The sequence below is a fragment of the Pseudorca crassidens genome, chromosome 4 (genome assembly GCF_039906515.1).
Source record: "Pseudorca crassidens isolate mPseCra1 chromosome 4, mPseCra1.hap1, whole genome shotgun sequence".
Lineage (NCBI taxonomy): Eukaryota > Metazoa > Chordata > Mammalia > Artiodactyla > Delphinidae > Pseudorca > Pseudorca crassidens.
In genome coordinates, this window is record NC_090299.1 from 121,809,714 (window position 1) to 121,835,833 (window position 26,120).

Genomic DNA, 26,120 nt, shown 5'->3' on the forward strand with positions numbered 1-26,120 from the left:
CTCAGTTTTCTGGCTTTCCAAATAAAGTCATTACTCCTTACCCCAACAATTTCTCTCTCAATTACTGGCCTGTTGTGTGGCTAGCGGTATGAACTTAGACTTGGTAACACTTGTCCACTGGTGGGTGGAGTTGGGTCTTGTCCCTCTGGTGGTCAGGAGTGTCAAGGAGTATGTCTAGAGGCAGCTGTGGGCTCAGGAAGTCTTTAGGCAGTGTGTTTGCTGATGGGCAGAGCTGTGTTCCCACCCTGTTGGTTGTTTGGCCTGAGGCATCCCAGCACTGGATCCTGCAGGCTACTGGGTGAGGTCAGGTCTTGGTGCCAAAATGTCGGCCTCCAGGAGAGCTCATGCTGATGAATACTCCCTGGTACATGCGCCACCAGTGTCCCTGTCCTCAGAATGAACCACAGCTGCCCACCCTCCCTCCATCTCCCTCCATCCAGGAGACCCTTCAAGATCAGCAAGTAGGTCTGACCCAGGGTCCTATGAAGTCACTGCTTTTGCAGTCCTCCAAGAGTAGAGTCTCTGTGTCCCCCAGTCCTGTGGAGTTCCTGCAATCAAGAACTGCTGGCCTTCAAAGCCAAATGCTCTGGGGGTTCAATCCTCTATATTCCAGACCTCCAGGCTGGGGAGCCTGATATGGGCCTCAGAACTCTCACTCCTGTGGGAGAACTTCTGCAATATAATTGTTCTCCAGTTTGTTGGTTGCCTACCTGAGGGGTATGGAATTTGATTATATCATGAATCCTCCCCTCCTACCATCTCACTGTGGTTTCTTCTTTATGTCTTTGGATGCAGAATGTCTTTTTTTTGTAGGTTCCAGTCTTTTATCGATGGTTGTTCAGAGTTAGTTGTGATTTTGGTGTGCTCATGAGAGGAGGTGAGCTCAAGGTTCTTCTACTCTGCCATCTTGTCCAGAAAGTTTGAGAGTGTTGGTACTCAAAAGGTGGTCCCCGGGACCAGTGGCACCATAGTCCACAGCCTACACAGAGGGCAACTACCAGAGGGCATTTAAAGGATGCTGGAGCCCCTCTAACCAATGGCTTTCCCAGGGTCTTTATGAAGGGAGAATACTCTGAACTGTTGGTAAATGTAGTTAGAGGAGGGTGGTGGGCATGTCATGATAAATGGTAAATTTACCATTGGTAAATCCATCCTAATGTTCTTCTCCATTTCCTTAAGCTTTTTGATTCCTTTCTGTATAGTATGCAAGGGAAGATCTGGCATCTCAATCTCAATGATGATAGACCACTATTGAATGCAGCCAATCAAAAGAAACTGTCAAGGGAAATAACTAAAAGAGCTAGCACATTAAATTCAGAATCTCTGGTAGGAACACCACATCAATAAATCCAGCTGAAACCAAAGTACTATTTTATCTTCCTGGGTTTCACATCCTTAGAATTGATTTCCACACATTTTCCACAGATTTATTCAATATAAGTTAGAAAAATCTTGCTATTATTTTAAAACTATAAGCTGTCTCTAATTGAGTCATATTTGCATGTAACTGCCTGCAGTATGTTGAGATCTGACTCTGGTTGTAGGTCTTCTCGTGAATAGGTATCCCCTTGCAAGAAGTTACCTGTTATATATCTGCTGCTCAATCTGGTTCTGATCTTCAGAGAGATTAATTTGGGGGCTTCCTTAGAAGTTTTTTGGTTTTTTGACTATGACTTGAGCTGCGACTTTAAAGACTCAGCTTATAATATTCTTTCTGTAAGTTCCGATTGCATTCAGAGACAGCCAGTTCACATCATACTCCTTTTACTATCCCATGGCCAAAGTCATCCCCACTTGGTCCTCTAAGGAATAGAAATCCTTTAATAGTCAGTTCATCACAATCAAACACAGGTGATAATTTAAATGATCATGGTACCGTTGCAAATGAGAAATTACTAGTGTTCCATTTCCTGTGGGCAGGGAACCCAGCACTGCCTTTAAGGCCGAAGGCATAACCAAATCAGTCTCAGAATCCCTAAAACCTGGGATCCAATCCTGGTGCCAAGTACCGTATCAATCAGGTGCAGTCAGGAAAACCAGCTATTACAATACAGGTGTTGGAAGGCTGAATAAACAGAAAGGGAATCCTGAAGTAACCCAGAAAAAAATAACGGTAGGAAGCAGCTACCACCCCTAATCCCTGGAAACAAGGAGAATAGGTCGAGATTATCAGAATCTAGGAAAAAAATGAGAAGAGGGGCCTTGCAGAGCCTGGTCTGGGAGTGCCAAAATAGACAGAAAGTTGTGAACAGTTTCTGCACTAGAAGAAATGGCGTTGCTGACAGGGAAAATAAGAAAACAGAAAGAAGAAGTCCCATCTGCTCTCCTCTGACCTCAGTCTCCCTCGAGGGTCCCTTTGTGGCAGATCCTAAGAGGGGCTCAGCTGGCAAAGGAGATTCTGCACAGCTGTGATGTGCAGATTCCCTAGCCCCAGCATCGCAGGGCGGAATGGGGAAGAACGGATTCAGAGCTGAGTCACAACAGTTTAATAACTAGTACACCATGTAAAGAACAGAGGGAGGAGCTGGCAGAGGGAACAGCAACTACAAAGGCCCCAACAGAAAGACACTTAGCATGTTCAGAGAACAGAAGTGAAGCCCGTGGGCCAGGAATATAGTGCAGGAGCAAGTATATGAGAAGAGCTTGAGTCCACATCACATGAGACTTTGTAGACTGCGGTATGGAGTTTGGTTTCTATTTTGAGTGCATTCAAACACTTTCTTCCCTCTTACTTGTTAAATCCTATTTATCTTTAGGGTCTAAGCTTATACAGAAAGCAACACATACTCACTCAGTTATGTCTTACCATGTGGAATTGTAATTGTCTGCTTACTTCTCTGCAACCAGTGCTACACTATAAGCACTGTGAGAGCAAAGAATGTGTCTTCTTGCCAGCAGTTATATCCTTAGCACCTGGCATGGTATCTTGGCACCCGCTATCACTCTCTCTATATGTTTATTGAATAAAATAATAAATGAACAAACTATCTACCTGTAATAAGTCTTCCCTGATCCCCTTCCTCAGTGATTTCACATATTCCCCCACACCATCTCCCTCACTAGAGGGGAACTCTGAGGACCAAGATAATTACTCATTATTCAATGGTATCTTTCCAGTGCCTGGCACTTGGTAAATGTGTACTGCATAAATAAACACATAAGTGAATGAATCAATCAACCAAATAACTTGCGCTCAATACATATGTGTCATCTGCATATAGGTGGAAACTGAAGCCAGTGAAGTGGGAAAGAGGTGGAATGAATTCCTTCCTCCCTCCTTCCCTCTCCCCTTCTCTCCCTGTCTTCCTCTCTCTGTCTTTGTTCCTTCCTTTCTGTGTTTTTAAACATCAGCCAGCAATACCTGAAGCCAAGAGAAAACAAGTCAACTAAACATGGTCTGTAGATCTTACAACCAGAAGCTTACTGGTGACTGTAGAAAGAATAACTAGATACGGCAATGGTTTCAAGCTAGCTGCAGAGAATTTTAAAAAGATACTTGGCTATAAAGAGGAGGAAAAAAGTCTTATTTCTTACAGCTAAAATATAATTTAAGGAAAAATTATAAATGGGAAAGATTAGAACTGACAGGAAAATTTCAAGAGGGTATTTGAAGAATTACTTTTGCCATTAAGACACAAAGCAGGAGGTAGAGTTGAATACAGATGCAGAAAGTTGAGGGAGCTTTTTCCCAATGCCTCCATTTTCTCTAGGAAATAGGAAGGGAAATGATTTGTGAGAGTGAACCAGGGGGTGGTCGGGTAGAAGAAATGAATAGGAGAGGGGTGACCAAGGAGATCTGGAAAGATTGCCAGATGACAGTAACATTTCAGTGGCCTCCATCTATGCTTTTGTGAAGTTTTCTCCAGCCCCAGTTATCTGCTGGATATTCCAGGAGGACAGAGAGATGGCTGGAATGAATCTGGACTGAGGTTTTGCTGGCCTTCTTTGGTAAAAAGCCACAGTATCTGAGGAATTTGCAAGGTTGCCAAAGTGTTAATTCATGGGGCTGGACTGAAGAGGAAAAGAAATGAACTGAAGAGGGGTATCCTAGAGTAGGAGAAAGCAAGAAGTCATAAGGCTGTAGGTCCTGAGGTCTAAGAGCAGATATATGTATGTGTACACACACACACACACACACACACACACACACACTTTGGTGTGTTGTAAGTGTATCACTGAATATCTTCAGATCCAGATTTCCAATTTTCTTAGTAAGGTGATGGAATTAGACTCAATAATCTCTATTTTACTTTTATTTTCTTGGTTCTCAAGTTTGATGATGTTGTGTTTAATCTGGAGGATTATAAGTGTGTGAGGAGGAAGAAGCAAGGAACTAATTGAATTCTAAAAGAGCCATAGTATAATACTTTAAATTTAGCTCACATTATTTAAGTTGTGAAGGGTGCAAAGTTTGGAGTGTGAAATCATATATGTGCAAACTACAGTTATAAATAAAGATCTCATTTATCCTTAATAATATACTAGGAGGATTGAAGGTAAGTAGATTGTTACCTTAGGGATCAAAGCTATATAGAATAATAGAAATGATAAAATCTGAAAGTTTCTAAAACGTCAGGGGAATATTGGATACAAATGTAAAGCACATTAGAGAATAAGTAGACCAATAGGAGGAAGGGAAACTGAAAAGATTTGAGTTTATGTTTAAGCATGTGAAGACATTTTCTAGATTTGACAAGTGTTAGGAGTTTAAACTGTATAATATATAATACGTGTAATATATAATATGTATAATGTGTAATAACATATTATAAATGAGTGGATTATTGAAAAATTAAGGGTCCAAAAATTAAAAGATGCTGTTCTCCATGAAAGCTTCCTGTAGGTAGGGGCCATACCTGGTGGATTCACCACTCTCTCTTTGGCAAACAGCACTGTGCTTGACACCTAGTTATGCTCACCAAATATTTGAGGAACAAAGAAATTAGATCTAAGTTGGTATAGTCCCCATTTTCATAATGTAGGATGAGATAGGTGTAACAAATTTTATCAATCTGGAATTTTTAAAAATTCTGTCTTGACCAAAGAAGAGATTAAGGTCATTATGAGATCAAAGTAATCACTATGAGTATTAAATAATCATTAATGTAATAATATGCCTAATGAAAGAATAAATTTTCTGGTGACCTCTGATTATACCATATCAAATACTTTGATCCTGCCTTATTAGACTTTTTTCTCAAGGTTATTAAAATGCCTGCAGATAATCCCAAATATCCTTTCTCTTTCAAGTGACATAGTAAGAAGTCATGTATATTTATTCTTATATAAAACTGGCATTATATTCCACTTTTCCAGTACTCAGTTCTATATTGTATCTACTAGATCACAGCAGATGAAAATTTAATTTTTAAGACAGGCAAGATGGAAATGTGTAATTGGAGTTTTTTGTTAAGTCCAAAGAAGAGTGTTTCATCATTTATTAAAGTGTAAATCATATATGCTAAGTACTATGTCTGTACCTAGATACTCATCAGTGAAGAAAAGAACATAGGAAAATGATTGAAAGGAACTGGTGTGAAGTGCAAATAAGCTGCAATGTCATGGGATAAACTCGTTCAAGTTAATGGTATGAGAGATCTTCATACCCAGTGATGGAAATGATGTGACACTTTTCTCTGAAGGGAAATGAAACTGCAGAAATATAGGAAGAATTATTTTCAAAATGCATAATAATGTGGTACCACATTTCTCACTCCAGATAACAGACTGAATGCTAAGTAGAAAACAAAATGAACCAAAAATACACACGTGAGCAATTCTACATGCTCACCTCCTGTGCTGGAGAATGAACAGAGTAATGTAAATGGGCACAAGCATTTTTGTTTGTTTGTTTGTGTTTATTTATTTATTTATTTAAAAATCTTTTCTAGAGTATAATTGCTTTACAATGGTGTGTTACTTTCTGCTTTATAACAAAGTGAATCATTTATACATACACATATATCCCCATATCTCTTCCCTCTTGCGTCTCCCTCTCTCCCACCCTCCATATACCACCCCTCTAGGTGGTCACAAAGCACCAAGCTGATCTCCCTGTGCTATGCGGCTGCTTCCCACTAGCTATCTATTTTACATTTGGTAGTGTATATATATCCATGCCACTCTCTCACTTTGTCCCAGCTTACCCATCCTCCTCTCCATATCTTCAAGTCCATTCTCTAATAGGTCTGTGTCTTTATTCCCATCTTGCCCCTAGATTCTTCATGAACATTTTTTTTTCTAAGATTCCATAGATATGTGTTAGCATACGGTATTTGTTTTTCTCTTTCTGACTTACTTCACTCTGTATGATAGACTCTAGGTCCATCCATCTCACTACAAATAACTCAATTTCGTTTCTTTCTATGGCTGAATAATATTCCATTGTATATATGTGCCATATCTTCTTTATCCATTCATCTGTTGATGGACACTTAGGTTGCTTCCATGTCTTGGCTATTGTAAATAGAGCTGCAAAGAACATTGTGGTACATGACTCTTTCTGAATTATGGTTTTCTCAGAGTATACGTCCAGTAGTGGGATTGCTGGGTCGTATGGTAGTTCTATTTAAAAAATTTTAAGGAACCTCCATACTGTTCTCCATAGTGGCTGTATCAATTTACATTCCCACCAACAGTGCAAGAGGGTTCCCTTTTCTCCACACCCTCTCCAGCATTTATTGTTTGTAGATTTTTTTGGTGATGACCATTCTAACTGGTGTGAGGTGATATCTCATTGCAGTTTTGATTTGCATTTCTCTAAGATTAGTGACGTTGAGCATCCTTTCATGTGTTTGTTGGCAATCTGTATATCTTCTCTGGAGAAATGTCTATTTAGGTCTTCTGCCCATTTTTGGATTGGGTTGTTTTTTTTCTTTTTGATATTGAGCTGCATGAACTGCTTGTAAATTTTGAAGATAAATCCTTTCTCAGTTGCTTCATTTGCAAATATTTTCTCCCATTATGAGGATTGTCTTTTCATCTTGTTTATGGTTTCCTTTGCTGCGCAAAAGCTGTTAAGTTTCATTAGGCCCCATTTGTTTATTTTTGTTTTTATTTCCATTTCTCTAGGAGGTAGGTCAAAAAGGATCTTGCTGTGATTTATGTCATGGAGTGTTCTGCCTATGTTTTCCTCTAAGAGTTTAATAGTGTCTGAACTTGCATTTAGTACTTTAATCCATTTTGAGTTTATTGTTGTGTGTGGTGTTAGGGAGTGTTCTAATTTCATTCTTTTACATGTAGCTGTCTAGTTTTCCCAGCACCATTTATTGAAGACGCTGTCTTTTCTCCACTGTATATTCTTGCCTCCTTTATCAAAGATAAGGTGACCATATGTGCATGGGTTTATCTCTGGGATTTCTATCCTGTTCCATTGATCTATATTTCTGTTTCTGTGCCAGTGCCATACTGTCTTGATTACTGTAGATTTTTAGTACAGTCTGAAGTCTGGGAGTCTGATTTCTCCAGCTCCATTTATCTTTCTGAAGATTGCTTTGGCTATTCACGGTCATTTGTGTTTCCATACAAATTCTGAGATTTTTTGTTCTAGCTCTAGAACAATGCCAGTGGTAGTTTGATAGGGATTGCATTGAATCTGTAGATTGCTTTAGGTAGTAGAGCCATGTTCACAATGTTGATTCTTCCAATCCAAGAACATCTGTTTTTATCATGTTTAATTTCTTTCATCAGTGTCTTATAATTTTCTGCATACAGGTCTTTTTTCTACTTAGGTAGGTTTATTACTAGATAATTCATTCTTTTTGTTGCAATGGTAAATGGGAGTGTTTTCTTAATTTCACTTTCAGATTTTTCATCATTAGTGTATAGGAATGCAAGAGATTTCTGTGCAGTAATTTTGTATCCTGCTACTTTACCAAATTCATTGATTAGCTCTAGTAGTTTTCTGGTAGCATCTTTAGGATTCTCTATGTGTAGTATCATGTCATCTGCAAACAGTGAGAGTTTTACTTCTTCTATTCTGAGTAGGATTCCTTTTATTTCTTTTTCCTCTCTGAATGCTGTGGCAAAACTTCCAAAACTATGTTGAATAATAGTGGTGAGAGTGGGCAACCTTGTCTTTTTTCTGATCTTAGTGGAAATGGTTTCAGTTTTTCACCATTGAGGACAATGTTGGCTGTGGGTTGTCATATGTGGCCTTTATTATGTTGAGGTAAGTTCCCTCTATGCCTACTTTCTGGAGAGTTTTAATCATAAATGGGTGTTGAATTTTGTCGAAAGATTTCTCTGCATCTATTGAGATAATCGTATGGTTTTTCTCCTTCAATTTGTTAATATGGTGTTTCACATTGATTGATTTGTGCACATTGAAGAATCCTTGCATTCCTGTTATAAATCCCACTTGATCATAGTGTATGATCCTTTTAATGTCCTTCTTGGATTCTGTTTCCCAGTATTTTGTTGAGGATATTTGCCTCTATGTTCATTAGTGATATTGGGCTGTAGTTTTCTTTCTTTGTGACATCTTTGTCTGCTTTTGGTATCAGGGTGATAGTGGCCTCATAGAATATGTTTGAGAGTATTCCTCACTCTGCTATATTTTGGAAGAGTTTGAGAAGGATAGGTGTTATCTCTTCTGTAAATGTTTGATAGAAGTCACCTGTGAAGCCATCTGGTCCTGAGCCTTTTCTTGTTCTAAGATTTTTAATCACAGTTTCAATTTCACTGCTTGTGATTGGTCTGTTCATATTTTCTATTTCTTCCTGGTTCAGTCTCAGAAGGTTGTGCCTTTCTAACAATTTGCCCATTTCTTCCAGGTTTTCGATTTTATTGGCATATAGTTGCTTGTAGTAATCTCTCATGATGCTTTGTATTTCTGCAGTGTCAGTTGTTACTTCTTTTTCATTTGTAATTCTTTTGATTTGAATCTTCTCTCTTTTTTTCATGATGAGTTTGGCTACTGGTTTATCAATTTTGTTTATCTTCTTAAAGAGCCAGCTTTTAGTTTTATTGATCTTTGCTATTTTTTTCCTTCCTTTCTTTTTCATTTATTTCTGACCTGATCTTTATGATTTCTTTCCTTCTGCTAACTTTGGGTTTTTTTTGTTCTTCTTTCTCTAATTGTTCTAGGTGTAAGGTTAGGTTGTTTGTTTGACATGTTTCTTATCTCTTTAGGTAGGATACTATTGCTATAAACTTCCCTCTTAGAACTGCTTTTGCTGCATCCCATAGGTTTTGGATTGTCGTGTTTTCATTGTCATTTGTTTCTAGGTATTTTTTGATTTCCTCTTTGATTTCTTCAGTGATCACTTCGTTATTAAGTAGTGTATTGTTTAGCCTCCATGTGTTTGTATTTTTTACAGATCTTTTCCTGTAATTGATACCTATTCTCATAGTGTTGTGGTCAGAAAAGAGACTTGATATTACTTCAATTTTCTTAAATTTACCAGGGCTTGATTTGTGACCCAAGATATGATCTATCCTAGAGAGTGTTCCCTGAAACACTTGAGAAGAAAGTGTATTCTGTTGTTTTTGGATGGATAGTCCTATAAATATCAATTAAGTCTATCTTGTTTAATGTATCATTTAAAGCTTGTGTGTCCTTATTTATTTTCATGTTGGATGATCTGTCCATTGGTGAGAGTGGGGTGTTAAAGTCCCCTACTATGATTGTCGTACTGTTGATTTCCCCTTTTATGGCTATTAGTATTTGCCTTATGTATTGAGGTGCTCCTGTGTTGGGTGCATAAATATTTACAATTGTGATAAATTGTAAATTTATAACATTTCTTCTTCTTGGATTTCTTCTTCTTGGATTGATCCCTTGATCATTATGTAGTGTCCTTCATTGTCTCTTGTAATAGTTTTTGTTTTAAAGTCTTTTTTGTCTGATATGAGAATTGCTACTCCAGCTTTCTTTTGATTTCCATTTGCATGGAATATCTTTTTCCATCCCCCACTTTCAGTCTGTGTGTGTCCCTAGGTCTGAAGTGGGTCTCTTGTAGACAGCATATCTATGGGTCTTGTTTTTGTATCCTTTCAGCCAGTCTATGTCTTTTGGTTGGAGCATTTAAGCTTTTACATTTAAGGTAATTATAGATATGTATGTTCCTATTTCCATTATCTTAATTGTTTTGGGTTTGTTATTGTAGGTCTTTTCCTTCTCTTGTGTTTCCTGCCTAGAGAAGTTCCTTTAGCATTTGTTGTAGAGCTGGTTTGGTGGTGCTGAACTCTCTTAGCTTTTGCTTGTCTGTAAAGCTTTTAATTTCTCCATCAAATCTGAATGAGATCCTTGCTGGGTAGAGTAATCTTGGTTGTGTTTTTCTCCCCTTCATCACTTGAAATGTGTCCTGCCATTCTGGCTTGGAGAGTTTCTGCTGAAAGTTCAGCTGTTAACCTTATGGGAATTCCCTTATATGTTATTTGTTGTTTTTCCCTTGCTGCTTTTAATATTTTTTCTTTGTATTTATTTTTTGATAGCTTGATTTATCTGTATCTTGGCATGTTTCTCCTTGGATTTATCCTATATGGGACTCTCTGTGCTTCTTGGACTTGATTAACTATATCCTTTCCCATATTAGGGAAGTTTTTAACTATAATCCCTTCAAATATTTTCTCAGTCCCTTTCCTTTACTCTTCTTCTTCTGGGGCCCCTATATTCAAATGTTTGTGTGTTTAATGTTGTCCCAGAAGTCTCTGAGACTGTCCTCATTTCTTTTCAATGTTTTTTCTTTATTCTGCTCTGCACTAGTTATTTCCACTATTTTATCTTCCAGGTCACTTATCCGTTCTTCTGCCTCAGTTATTCTGCTATTGATCCCTTCTAGAGAATTTTTAATTTCATTTATTGTGTTGTTCATCACTGGTTGTTTGCTCTTTAGTTCTTCTAGGTCCTTGTTAAACATTTCTTGTATTTTCTCCATTCTATTTCCAAGATTTTGGATCATATTTACTATCATTATTCTGAATTATTTTTTTGTAGACTGCCTATTTCCTCTTCATTTGTTAGGTCTGTGGGTTTTTACATTGCTCCTTCATCTGCTGTGTCATTTTTGTCTTCTCATTTTTCTTAACTTACTGTGTTTGTGGTCTCCTTTTCACAGGCTGCATGTTTGTAGTTTCCATTGTTTTTGGTGTCTGCCCCCAGTGGGTAAGATTGTGTAGGCTTCCCGGTGGAGGGGACTAGTACCCGTGTTCTTGTGGATGAGGCTGGATCTTGTCTTCTGTTGGGCAGGTCCATGTCTGGTGGTGTGTTTTGGGGTGTCTGTGACCTTCTTATGATGTTAGGCAGCCTCTCTGCTAATCGGTGGGGTTGTGTTCCTGTATTGGTAGTTGTTTGGCATAGGGTGTCCAGCACTGGAGTTTGCTGGTCGTTGACTGGAGCTGGGTCTTGGCATTGAGATGGAGATCTCCGGGAGATTTTCACCATTTCATATTACATGGAACTGGGAGGTCTTTTGTGGACCAATGTCCTGAACTTGGCTCTCCCATCTTAGAGGCACAGCCCTGACCCCTGGCTGGAGCACCAAGAGCCTGTCATACACACGGCTCAGAATAAAAGGGAGAAAAAAAAGTAAGAAAGAAAGAAAGAAGGAGATAAAATAAAATGGAATAAAGTTATTAAAATAAAAAATAGTTTTTTAAAAAATTTTTTTAAAGTAATAAAAGAAAAAGCAAGAAGAGAGCAGCCAAAAGACAAATCCACGAATGATACCAAATGCTAAAAACTATACTAAAACACAAACAAAAACAAAAACGGACACACAGAACCCTAGGACAAATGGTAAAAGCAAAGCTATACAGACAAAATCACACTCAGAAGCATACACATACACACTGACAAAGAAAGAAAAAGGGAAAAAGATATATATATCGTTGCTCTCAAAGTCCACCTCCTCAATCTGGGATGACTTGTTGTCTATTCAGGTATTCCACAGATGCAGGGTACATCAAGATGATTGTGCAGATTTAATCCGCGGCTCCTGAGGCTGCTGGGAGAAATTTCCCTTTCTCTTCTTTGTTCGCTCAGCTCCTGGGGTTCAGCTTTGGATTTGACACTGCCTCTGCGTGTAGGTCACCGGAGGGCATCTGTTCTTCGCTCAGACAGGATGGGGTTAAAGGAGCAGCTGCTTCGGGGGCTCGGGCTCATTCAGGGTTGGGGAAGGGAGGAGTACGGATGCAGGGCGAGCCTGCGGCAGCAGAGGCCAACATGACGTTGCACCAGCCTGAGGCACACCGTGTGTTCTCTCGGGGAAGTTTTCCCTGGATCATGGGACCCTGCAGTGGCGGGCTGCACAGGATCCGAGGAGGGGAGGTGTGGGGAGTGACCTGTGCTTGCACACAGGCTTCTTGGTGGCGGCAGCAGCAGCCTTAGCGTCTCATGCCCGTCTCTGGGGTCCGCGCTGATAGCCGCAGCTCGCGCCCGTCTCTGGAGCTCCTTTAAGCGGTGCTCTTAATCCCCTCTCCTCGCGCACCAGGAAACACAGAGGCAAGAAAATGTCTCTTGCCTCTTGCAGCTCCAGACATTTTCCCGGACTCCCTCCCGGCTAGCTGTGATGCACTAGCCCCTTTCAGGCTGTGTTCACGCAGCCAACCCCAGCCCTCTCCCTGGGATCCGACCTCCGAAGCCCGATCCTCAGCTCCCAGCCCCCACCCGTCCCGGCGGGTGAGCAGAGAAGCCTCTCGGGCTGGTGAGTGCCGGTCGGCACCGATCCTCTGTGCGGGAATCTCTCCGCTTTGCCCTCTGCACCTCTGTTGCTGCGCTCTCCTCCATGGCTCCGAAGCTTCCCCCCTCCGTCACCCATAGTCTCTGCCTGCAAAGGGGCTTCCTAGTGTATGGAAACCTTTCCTCCTTCACAGCTCCCTCCCTATTGCAGGTCCCGTCCCTATTCTTTTGTGTCTGTTTTTTTCTTTTTTCTTTTCCCCTACCCAGGTACGTGGGGAGTCACTTGCCTTTTGGGAGGTCTGAGGTCTTCCGCCTGCATTCAGTAGGTGTTCTGTAGGAGTTGTTCCACATGTAGATGTATTTCTGATGTATTTGTGGGGAGGAGGGTGATCTCCACATCTTACTCTTCCTCTATCTTGAAGCTCTTTGGGCACAAGCTTTTAAACAGAGGGTCCACCTACAGAAATTGCCATTTGCCCTGCAAGCTTATAATGATGCCATTAAATCACAATTAGGTGTTAGCAGGAGTAATTAGGAATATGTTATAGGGTTGCACACTCATAAGAAATTTTTTATGGGAGGGAGAAAATCTTAAGCATTCACTGTGGGAAGGATTTTTGAAAATCCAGCATTTCAGCCAGGAGACTTTTATTTAGCAAGACCAGCCAAAAGAGTTGTTGTAAATTTTTGTTTTTGTTTCTGACCTTAATTTGAAGGTTACGTGTCTTGCCTTTTTTAATCTATGGCCTAACATGTTCATAGGAAAAAGGAGAAGAGACAGATGGATTCCAAGGGGATAATGGCTGAGTTTTTCCTCTATATTTTCCTTTAGGAATCAATTCCAAGCTTCAGTTTGAAATCATGCCAGGTGCTTTATTCGGGTTGTTCGAGATAAATCCTGACACTGGGGAGGTGGTGACAACAACCACACTTGACAGAGAAGTTCAGGAAGTCCTCACCCTTCGAGGTAAGGGATCCCTTGACTGTGCTAAACAAACAAAAACAGGCAGCAGGCCACTGAGAGGGGAAATTTTACATTTCAGTAGGTTGTCTTTAAATAAAATATTATTGACCCAGTGCTACCCGGTTAATTTGGTCTGTTGCTGTCTGGTTAGGGCAGCATATTTTAGGTATGAATTAATGGCCACCATCTGTGCCGTCTTTTGTTCCTTGTCAGTACTTGTACGTGATGGGGGAGCCCCTGCTCTGTCTGGGACTACAACAATTCTCTGCACAGTGGGAGATGAAAACGATCACGCACCGGAGATTATTGTCCCCAGGCATGACATTGAGGTTCTGGAAAACCAAGAGCCAGGGCTTGTCTACACTGTTTTGGCCTCTGATATGGATGCTGGCAATAATGGAGCTGTCAGGTATCACATAATTGGTAAGTATTATCTTTATTTAAATACCCGCCTCCCCAGGATACCAACTCGGTTGACACACACTTCATGGAGTGCATTCAGCATTTGATATCTAGTGCAGTGTTTACAGAACGCACAGCTGCTAAGAACTGTTTGGTGCCCTGGGTCTCATCTCCTCCTCCCCACAGCCACCCTGATCCAGTGCCCTCCAAACTCCTCAAAAATCTGCCCTTGACAACTCTCGCTGTTAGTAATCCACTAATATTAGTGCATGTACAGATGGAACAGATAGCTTTTGTTTTCTATTTTCACTTTTTCTCTATTTTCACTTCTCTCGTATGATCACTTATTTTTATTATTTTGAACAGTCAAGATTTTCTTTCAGGCCTAGAGGACATGAGTAGAAAAACAATTCCCAGATCTGCAGACCAATGAAACACTTCAGATCTACAACAATACCCCAGAGATCAAAGTCTTTAGGAACTTCTACACTACCAATTGTGGTTAAGGACCAGGGTTTGTGTTTTTTGAAATTTCCAATCTGATATAACTGATACTTTTGTAAAATCCAATAATTATAAATTACTGGGAGAAAAAATCAGAGGCATACAAAATGCAAGCCCCAGTTTTTAAAAACTATTACTGTATTATGAAGACATAAGATTATTCTCTCATGTTGCTATAAAATTTTCTAAATACTTACTCTTAATTTCTTTGTATTTATCTTGTTGAGGACCAGCTACAAGCAATCCCCAAACAGCACCTGTCACCTCGCACAGCATCAAGGACATTCTTTTTGACCATTCACTTCCCTTTCCCAAATGGTCAACAGTTCCTCTCTACTGGCTTTTCCCATCAGTATTTCCAGTATTTCCCATCTTGAAAAGCATCTCCCTTCACTCACTGTCTCTTTTCCTTCACAGTCAAACTTCTTGAAAATTGTTGTCTACACTCTGGTTTCTGTGTCTTTACTTTCATTTCTTAGCCTGCTGTAAAATGTGTTCCACTGAAGTCACTCCAGCGAAACTACCCTTTCCAGAGACATAAAAGATCCCGTTGTCGCCAAATGCATTGGACCTTTCTTAGTTCTTAATTTTTTTTTTTTTTTTTTTTTTTTTTGCGGTACATGGGCCTCTCACTGTTGTGGCCTCTCCCGTTGTGGAGCACAGGCTCTGGACGCGCAGGCTCAGTGGCCATGGCTCACAGGCCTAGCCGCTCCACGGCATGTGGGATCTTCCCAGACCGGGGCACGAACCCGTGTCCCCTGCATCAGCAGGCGGACTTTCAACCACTGCTCCACCAGGGAAGCCCTCAGTTCTTAATTTAATTGTATTGCTTTGTGTCTTTGTGCACCATGCCCTGGACACTTGGTCTCACCTTGACTTCAGAAAGCCACTTACTTTCTTTTGGTCCTTCATCTGTCTTTCTAGACAACTCTTCCCAATGTCCTTGTTCTTCTGGTGGTTCTCTGACTTGTTAGAGTTTTCTGGATCTTTTTGGCATATCTTTTTCTTTTCTCATAGACACACTCTTTCTGGTCATTTCATCCAGTTCCTGTTTTCAGTTACCACTGGACCTCAATATCTCCCTATCTTGACTGTACCCTAGATCTAAGTCCCATTAAAGGACATTTTAAAAATTGAAGTATAGTAGACTTACAGTTGCAGATGTTCAACATAATAATTCAATGTTTTTACAGATTATGCTCCATACAAAGTTATTATAAAATATTGAGTATTCCCAGTGCTGTGCATTACATCCTTGTAACTTATTTTATACCTAGTAGTTTGTACCCATGATTCCCCTTCACCCACTTTGCCCCTCTCCATGACTCCCAATACTATGTTAAATAGAAGTGATGAGAGTGGGAATGCTTGTCTTATTCCTGATCTTAGAAGAAAAGTTTTCAGCTTTTCAATGTTGAGTTTGATGTCAGCTGTGGGCTTGTCATGTATGGCCTTTATAATGTTGAGGTATGTTTCATCTTTACCAACTTTGATAAGAGATTTTATCATAAATGGATGTTGAGTTCGGCAAAATGCTTTTTCTATGTCAAATGAGATGATCATATGGCTTTTATCCTCCCCTTTTTTGATGTGGTGTAACACCTTGATTGATTTGCAGATATTGAACCATCCTTGCATCCCTGGAATAAATTTCAATTGATCATGATTAAAAATCCTTTATATGTATTGTTGAATTTAGTTTGCTAATATTTTTGTTGAGGGTTTTGCATTATGTTCATCAGGAATATTGGCCTGATAATTTATTTTTGTAGTGTCTTTGTCTGGTTTTGATATTAGGGCTTCATAGAATGAGTTTGGAAGTGTTCCCTTCTCTTCAATTTTTGGTATAGTTTGGGAAAGATAGGTATTAACTTTTCCTTAAGTGTTTGATAGAAACCCTCAAATTCTGGTGTGGTCCTACTCTGATTTGTTAGGAGTTTCTTTGTTTTTTTTGTTTGTTTGTTTGTTTGTTTTTGCATTACGCAGGCCTCTCACTGCTGTGGCCTCTCCCGTTGCGGAGCACAGGCTCCAGACGTGCAGGCTCAGCGGCCATGGCTCACGGGCCCAGCTGCTCCACGGCATGTGGGATCCTCCCGGACTGGGGCACGAACCCATATCCCCTGCATCGGCAGGCGGACTCTCAACCACTGCGCCACCAGGGAAGCCCCTGTTGGGAGTTTTTTGATTATTGATTCAATTTCATTACTTTGGTCTTGGAAGTGTGTATGTTTCTAGGCATTCTTCCATTTCTTCTAAGTTGTCCAATTTGCTGCTGTATACCTGTCAGTAGTATTCTCTTATGATTGTATCTCTGTGATATCAGTGGTAATTTCTCCTCTTTCATTTCTAATTTTATTTACTTAGACTTTCTCTTCTTTTCTTGATGAGTCTGGCTAACAGTTTTATCAATTTTGTTTATCTTTAAAAAAAAACAGCTCTTAGTTTCACTGAGCTTTTCTTTCTTTTTTTTTTTTTTTTGGTCTCTATTTTATTTACTTCTGCTCTCATCTTTATTATTTCCTTCCTTCTGTGGACTTTGTACTTCTTTTTCTAGTTCCTTTAGATGAAAAGTTAGGTTGTTTATTTAAGATTTTTCTCGTTTCTTGAGTTAGACTTGAATTACTATAAACTTCCCTCTTAGAACTGCTTTTGCTGTGTCCCATAGATTTTGGAAAGTTGTGTTTTTCTCTTCATTCATCTCAAGGTATTTTTTTTTTATTTCCTCTTTGATTTCTTTGTTGACCCATTGGTTTTTTAGTAGTATGTTTTTTAGTCTCCGCATGTTTGTGTGTTTTCCAGTTTCCTTCTTGTAATTGATTTCTAGTTTCATACCACTGTGGTCAGAAAAGACGCATACTTGATATGATTTCAATCTTCTTAAATGTATTGAAGATTTTTTTTGTGGCCTAGCATGTGATCTGTCCTGGAGAATGTTTTATGTGCACTTGAAAAGAATGTGTTTTCTGCTGTTTTTAATGGAATGTTTTGTAGATATCTATTAACTTCTTCTGATCTACTGTGTCATTTGATGTGTCCCTTATTGATTTTCTTTCTGAATGATCTGTTCATTTATGTAAATGGGGTATTAAAGTTCTCTACTGTTATTGTATTTCTGTCAGTTTCTCCCTTTATGTGTGTTAATATTTGCTTTATATAGTTAGGTGCTCTTGTACTAGGTGCATTTATGTTTATGAATGATATATCTTCTTCTTGGATTGACCCATTTATATGATGCCCTTCTTTGTCTTTGTTATTAACTTTATTTTAAAGTCCATTTTGTCTGATATGCATATTGTTATCACAGCTTTCTTTTCATTTCCATTTGCATGGAGTATCTTTTTCCATCTTTTTACTTTCAAGTGAATATGTCTTTAGATCTGAAGTGAGTCTCTTGTAGGCAGCATATAGATGGGTTTGTTTTCTTATCCATTCAGCCACCCTATGTCCTGTGATTGGAGCATTTAATCTATATACATAAAGTAATTACTCACAGATATGTACTTCCTGCCATATTGTTACTTGTTTTCTGGTTGTTTTTATAGTTCTTCTCTGTTCTTTTCTTGTTCCTTTAGTCTATTTCCTCACAGTTTAACTATTCTCTTTAGTTTTATGTTTGGGTTCTTTTCTCTTTGTTTTTTGCATATCCATTGGAGATTTTTGATTTGTGGTTACTATGAGGTTCATATATATCAATTACATATAGCTGTTTTAAACTGATAGTGCTTAAGTTCAAACACATCCTAAAAGCTTTACATTTTTCACTCCACTCCCAACATGCTTTATGTTTTGGTGTCATATTTTACATCTTTATTTATATCCCTTCAGTGTTTATCATAGTTATTGTTGATTTTATAATTTTTATCTTTTAGCCTTTGTACTAGCTTATTTAAGTTGTTGATTCACTGCCTTTACTATATATTTATAATTATCAGTGAAATTTTTTTTTCTTCACATCTTTTTAAAAATTTTCTTTTTATAGCCTTTTCTTTTTCACTTAAAGAAGACACTTTAACATTTCTTGTAAAGCCAATTTAGTGGCAACAACCTCTTTTAGTTTTTGCTTGTCTGGGAAACTCTTTATCTCTCCTTCAATTCTGAATGATAACCTTGCTGGGTAGAGTGTTCTTGGTTGTAGGGTCTTTCCTTTCAGCACTTTAAATATGTCATGCTACTCCCTCTGGCTTGCAAGATTTCTGCTAAAAAGTCAGCTAATATTTATCGTGGTTCCCTTGTATGTGACTCTGTTTTTCTCTTCCTGTCTTTAAAATTCTGTCATTCACTCTTTAACTTTTTCCATTTTAATTATGAAATGACTTAGTGTGAGTCTCTTTGGGTTCATCTTGTTTAGGCATCTCTGTGATTCTTGGACCTGGATACATTTCCTTTTCAGGTTAGTGATGTTTTCAGCTATAATTACATCAAATATGCTTTCTGCCCCTTTTTTCTCTCTCTTCCTCTCTGACCCCTATAACACGAATGTTAGTATGCTTGATATTGTTCTAGAGGTCCCTTAAATAATACTTATTAAACTTTTTTTCTTTTTGCTGCTCTGATAGGGTGATTTCCACTATTCTGTCTTCTAGGTCGTTTATGTGTTCCTCCGTATCACTTAATCTGCTGTTAATTCCTTCTAGTGTATTTCTCCTTTCAGTTATTGTATTCTTCAGTTCTAATTGGCTCTTTTTTATATTTTCTAGTTCTTTGTTGAAGTTCTCACTGTATTCATCTATTCTTTTCCTAAGTTTGGTGAACATTTTTATAACTATTGCTTTGAACACTTTATCAGGTAAATTACTTATTTCTGTTTCATTAGGCTTCCCTCCTCCCCATCCCAGTGTTTTATATTGCTCTTTGCTTTGGAACATGTGCTTGTGTCTTCTCATTTTGTTTGACTCTCTATGACTTTCTTCTCATTTTGTTTGTTTGTCTCTATGAAATTAGGGAAAACATACCCTTCTTGGTCTTGAAATCATGTCTTTGTGTTGAAGCAGTTGGAGCATCCCTATGCAGTCTGCCTATGCCCAGTGGCTTTGGTGGTAGAGCTGGATCTAAAGTGATCATGGGACATGTCTTCTTTTGGGATGTGCTAGCTGTCACTGCCCTGTCAGGGGGTGGGGCCGGGGTCTGAGGGGCTGGGGCCACAATCCTGAGTGAGCGTAGTGTCTCCTTGGTGCTATAGAGGTTTCTGCCTTGGCCAGGGCTGGAACTAGGACTCAGAGGGCTGGAATAGGAGGCTGGTGCAAGCCCTGGTTTCTCCCAAGGTGCACTGATGGTTTCTGCCTTGTTAAGGAGTGGGGCTGGAGCAGGAGAGGCTGAGGTAAGAGCCTGTCTCAGAAAGGGGTAAGGTGCACTGGAGCAGTCATAACAGGCTGGCCAGAGCACCAGGCATGTTTCAGTCTGCTGTCTCTGTGCTGGGACTGGGAACAAACAAGTGAGTGTCCACACTCTTCAAGAGCAGAGTCTCAGTTTCCTACAGGCTTCCATTAAGCCCCACTGGTTTTCAAACTACCTAAAGGGGCTTCTATTCCAAGTGCTGAACCCCAAGGCTGGTATGCCCAATGTGGGGCTGAAACCCCTACCCCTGAGGGAGGATCCCTGAGCCTCTGAAATCCTTCTCCTCTTCTGGGTCACACACCAGGGGTGTGGGTCCTGACTAGATTTCTTCTCCTCCCCTCCTACCAGACTCCACATTGTTCTTTCTTTGTAATCTTGGTTGTAGAAGAGCCATTCTGCTAATCTTCAGGTCAGTCTCAGAGAGAGTTTCTTTTTATGTAGTTTTGATGTCTTCCTGAGAGGAGGTGAGCTCAGACTCTTCCCACTCCACCATCTTGATCCTACCTCCTAATAAATTTTTATTTTCCACTCTCTCTCTCCTTTTCACAGTGAGAAAGCAGAATCAGGATCAGTGCCTTTGACAAGAAATAGCATTTTTGTTCACACTTTATGTCCTGTGGTGGACTGTGGACTTTGCTCTGTGTCATCCTCACTCCAGAACTCCCCATCAAAGGACGTATTTGTATGACTCTCATACCAAACCAAACCAAAAAGATGTTAAAATTAGTTCAAGGAGAAATGTAAGAAACACACACATACACACACAGAGCAAAAATAAGGAATTCTGAAATGCAGAAGAGGTCTATCCATAGGATAGTAATCAATGCCATTCCACTAGACACAGTTAATTATCATGTACTTACAAAAGTGCTAGGATGTAATAATCAGGAAATAAATATTTGTTGAATGAATATATATATTCATGGCAAAGGGCTGCTACTTTTTGAATTCAAATGTATTTTGAATTGTTTTCTTTACTAGATGGAAATACTGATGAGTACTTTGCTATTAATGAAACATCAGGAGAACTCTCAATCACTCGTGCTTTGGACCGGGAGCAAGTCAGCAACTTCACCCTAGTCATCCTGTGCTCCGATCTGGGGGATCCACCCCAGAGCTCCATGGTGCAGCTGCAAGTCAGAGTTCTGGACGACAATGACCACAGTCCTTCCTTCTCCAGGCTCCATTACCAGGCCTCTGTGAGAGAGGATGCTCAAGTGGGAACCGTGGTTCTTGTGCTCTCTGCCGTGGACAAGGATGAAGGCCTGAATGGGCAAACTGAGTATTCTCTAGCGGAGGAGGCTTCCGGGGCATTCACCATTGATCCCGTAGCGGGCACATTGAGAACCAGCCACATCCTTGACCGAGAAGCAAGAGCTGAGCATACATTTAAGGCTGTTGCCAGAGACTGTGGTGTCCAGGGCTCAAGAAGCACCATGGTGATCATAAAAATACATGTCACTGATGTTAATGACAATGATCCAGTTTGGGAACAGAACCCCTTTGATATTTTTCTTTCCCCCCAGTCACCTACTAACCAGATGACCGCCATCCTGAGAGCCAGTGACCCAGACTTGGGGCCCAATGGAACTGTCATATTTAGTTTTGCAGAGCCCCAGTCAGTGTTTTCTATTAATGAATACACAGGAGAAATTCAACTTCAGCAAAACCCAGCTTCAGAATATTTTCCTATCTGGCTGCAGTTAAAAGTTGTTGACCAAGGGTTCCCAGCTAGGACAACCACTGGTCTCTTGGTCATTCACATGGAAGGAGAAGATGTAAGGATTTCCTTCAGCCAGCATGTGTATAATGGGATTGTGCCTGAAAATTGTGAGGCAGGTGAGTGTCAAGTGTTTTGTACATTGTCCCAGTTTTGGCAAAATGCTTAAAACTAAGGATTATAGAACGAGCGCTATCACGGTTCAGTTATGAATTTTTGAGTCCAGCCAATTCTTGATATGCCAACTTTCATTCAAAATTTGTCATTAGAAAAATATACTCAAATACAGTAAAACACGCACACACACTCTCCTTTAAAGACAGCAAAAGGTAGTAAAAATACTGAAAGATAAATTATTCAAGGCTCATAAAGTTTAACTTAAATTTAAAATCTCAAATAAAAACCCTTTTATTTAAATGTTTATGAATTCTGAACAACTGTACATTTCCTAAAGTACTTTCCTAGAAGTACAATGAAAGGTGAAGTATGTTGTGGTTCAGTGACTGTCACTGTGTGTCCTTGGGCAGCTGGATGTCTCTGCCTCAGTTTCCTAATCTGCAAATTAAGGATAAGTTTGGTGCCCACCTCATTAGGGTATAAGACTGAATAAGCCAGTTCACATAAAGCACTTAAAACAGTATCTGACTCAGAATCAACATGTAATATATGGGAACTGCTGTTATTATTATTATTATACTTCATTTTATATTATACCTCATTTTGATACAGTCAGCATTGCTTTCAAACAGTGCAGTAATATCTGATCTTCAAAGAATTTGGCACAGATTATACTACTCAGAACAGGCTTCAGTGAATGGTAACTATTTTTCCTCATAATGCTAAAATATTTTTCAGTTATTTCCCTACTCAAATGTATGCCATAATGGGAAACATAAAAAAATTAATTTAAATGATCTTTCTAGCCCAAAGCAAAAAAAACCATTTGTATATAGTTGTGGATTGAAAGAAATCCAATCTAGGTAATTATATCTAACTAGAGAGTTGAGAAATAAATCTTCTGAACCTTTCAGCCAGCCAGAGGGCAAAGCACATGGACTCCAGGGCTTGGGAGAGAACGAGTTTGCCTGCGACAGTCTGATTTGTGCTGTTTGCTTTCTCCAGTCATTTTTTGTTTTTATTTTGTCATTTTGGGTTCAGTTTCACTTTATCCGTACTTAAAACAACCACTATTTAAAAGGCAACCTTCATTTTTCTGAAATTGATCTATACATTTCATAGTGAAAATATTTTGTTACACGTTATATTCTTTATGAAAAGAGAATATTCAATTTAATATCGAATGTCAAATTAGGGTTCTTCTCAGTTGCAGATTATTAACCTTTGATCTTCTTTTGAATTATGGTTATCTCATGGGCTGCTTATTCGGAAGGCCTCTTATTGATTCTAAACATAATTAAGGGTAAATTGCAATTACCTTCATTAAATGAAATAATAGCGACTTCCAAAATAACTAGAAATGTCCACCCATATACTTAGGTGTGATGAGATTTCTGCATAAGAGTTAAATGTTAAATAACATGAGATACTCCTTAGAGCTCTGTTTCTGTACCTCTGGAGAGGTATACATCCCAACCCCAGAGCAGAGCCTGATAGAAAGGAAAGGTGACATTTTCTAAATAATACAGCACAAAATATATGAATCAATCTTGAAATTGATCTGATAAAATCATAGAATTTTTGGGCTTCCCTGGTGGCGCAGTGGTTGAGAGTCCGCCTGCCGATGCAGGGGACACAGGTTCGTGCCCCAGTCTGGGAAGATCCCACATGCCGCAGAGCGGCTGGGCCCGTGAGCCATGGCCGCTGAACCTGCGCATCCGGAGTCTGTGCTCCGCAACGGGAGAGGCCACAACAGCGAGAGGCCCGCGTACCGAAAAAAAAAAAATCATAGAATTTTTGAGCCCAGCTTTTGTCTGCAATGAACATAGAAACATTTTTTTTTTCCTAAATACCCTTGACACAAGACCTTTCAGTCTCTACTTGAATATTTCAGTGACTGAAAGTTTAGGACAGTGGTTCTTGAACTTGTGTGTGAAACAGGCACTCTGTGATGATCCCTGAAGTTTCTGCTTCGGTAGGTCTGGGGTCCAGGAACTATCATTTTTAACAAACTCTGCAGGTGATTTGATTGCATGACAATGTTGGAAAACCCTTTCATGTGAAAAGTCATTCCTGCATTGAACCCAGATCTGCCTCCTCTATGTCTGTCCATAAATCTTAGTCCTGCACTCTGGAGCACTCCACTGATCTACACAGTCACTCTTCAGATATTTTATTTGCTCCTTCAATAAAATTTTTATTGCATATTTTGTGCCAGGTCCTCTTCTACTGGATATGTTAGTGAACTAAAAGACAAAGATGCTTGTCCTTGTGAGGCTTACATTCTAGCAGGGGTAAAGAGACAATATCAATGAACGTAATAAATAACTAAAATGTAGTGTATGCTAGACGGTGTTAAGAGCTATGGTATAAAGAGGCAGAGCAAGGGGTGCTGGGGGAGGGCACAAATGCAATTTTAGATAGCAGGTTAGGGAAGGCATCATTGAGCAAGTGACATTTAGGCAAAGACTTAAAGAGAGGAGGTAGCCATTCGTATATTTGGGGGAAGAGCATTTCCGAAAAAAAAAAAAAGGAGAAATCCAGTGGGAACCCACCTGGTTTGCTCAAAGAACAGTAAAGAGGACTGTGTGACTGGAGCAGAGTAAGCAAAGTGAAGAATGGTAAAAAATGAAGGTCAGAAGCTAATGGACCAGGCAGGGCCTTGTAGATCACTGAGGGGGGGGGGGTCTTTGGCTTTTACTCAAAATAGTTTTCCCGTCTCTAGTTCTTCACTTATTCTTTACATAATGAGATCTCCAACCACGGCTAATGAACATTCTCATCCAATATAAATTCTGCAGAGTAGTAGGCATTAAATAAATTATCACTCAAAAGAATTGGCACAGGACTCATCATTGTGTCACACTTTTTCACATTAGTAAATGAAATTTCTAAAAATTGAGTAATGTACCTGGCCATTTCCTAATTAAGATATCCTTTCTTGGGCTTCCCTGGTGGCGCAGTGGTTGAGAGTCCGCCTGCCGATGTAGGGGACACGGGTTCGTGCCACAGTCCGGGAAGATCCCACATGCCGCGGAGCGGCTGGGCCCGTGAGCCATGGCCGCTGAGCCTGCGCGTCCGGAGCCTGTTGCTCCACAACGGGAGAGGCCACAACAGTGACAGGCCTGCGTAACGCAAAAAACAAACAAACAAACAAACAAACAAAAAGATATCCTTTCTCACGTCACCCACGATTAATTTGTTTGCAGGATTAAACCTAAATAAAAGTCAATATCTAAAGCACACCAAAGAAAATATTTCGGTATGACATTAAGTTATGGGTTAGTAAGTATAATAATATTTGTGGTTGAATTCAGAAATGATTTAATAATAACCCTAATAAAAACTGCTGTGGAAGGGGAAATTATTCACCTGTTTTCATCTTTGCAGTGCGCCATTCATTTCTGTGTCCGAGACTCACTCTGTCTGTAGCGGTTGCCTTTATGGGAAGGAAACTACCCCTACTTTGGTCTGTTTCTCATCACTCAACCTTCCGTCTACCCCCAGCCGTAACAGTTGGGAGTAATCAATGTGGCGAAGAGTAACCTGGTCTGAGATAAAAAATAAAACTAGGGCAGAAGACAGTGAAGACTAAATTACTTTCTTACCTCTGAAGGTGGGCCTCCTGTTTCAGTTCATTCAGAAAAACTAATGAATACATGGGCAGAAGCCTCTATTCTGCTATTGCATCATTGTGTTTTCTTTGACCTCTGATTAGAGTTGTCCTTCTTAGTCCTCTTGTATTTAGAATTACTGAACTAAATTTGACGGCTACCTTTTTAATAGAACTTAACACTCTTAAAATTTGTTTATTAAATCTTACACATAAGCAAGGTTAATACCTGGCAGGAATACAGCATATGGTACCCATAAATATCCATATACTTTTCAAGACATCAGAAGCAATGGGTTGGGACCTTGCTTTGAAGAGCAGTTATGACGTGTGAAGGGCATGGAGGCTAAGGGGAGAGTAGCCTAAAAGCTGCAGCATATGACAGGAAGGAGAACTAGAGGAGGAAAGGATGGTGGTTAAGAAGGCTGTTGAATCTGATTAGATGCAGCTAACCTACACCAGGGTGGGCAGGATTCCCTAGGCCCCAGTGAACAACGACAACAAAGTGCGTAATGTACTGATTGACATATGCCCCAAATATTTCAAGCTGGCCAAAGCTTTGCCTGGAGCATGAATTTCATACATATTGCCAGATCATATCATGGACACCAGAAGGTGATTTTTTTAAAATTTGGATTCCAGTGGTTTTAAGAGATTGTAAACCCATTGATCAGTGTTAGAATGGCCTTGATATACATTATTTAATAGCATTTTATAACTTCCAGAATTATTTCTGTCCCAAATACATCTGCAACTTTAATCTTTATTTTCAAAGGAAACATATGTGCCTATTGGAAGCTCACATCATCTGTGGTTCAGTCAAGCATCCCATCCGGCAGGCACC

General features: G+C 39.7%; 1 protein-coding gene across 1 annotated transcript in view; it reads left to right on the plus strand.

Moving 5' to 3' along the window:
- The window catches only part of DCHS2 (dachsous cadherin-related 2), a 134,650-nt gene that overhangs the window by 45,174 nt on the left and 63,356 nt on the right, over positions 1-26,120 (plus strand). The window contains exons 11-13 of the mRNA XM_067734645.1: positions 13,455-13,589; positions 13,800-14,009; positions 20,808-21,665. Coding sequence (XP_067590746.1) covers positions 13,455-13,589; positions 13,800-14,009; positions 20,808-21,665 — 1,203 coding nt within the window. The remainder of the gene's footprint in view (positions 1-13,454; positions 13,590-13,799; positions 14,010-20,807; positions 21,666-26,120) is intronic.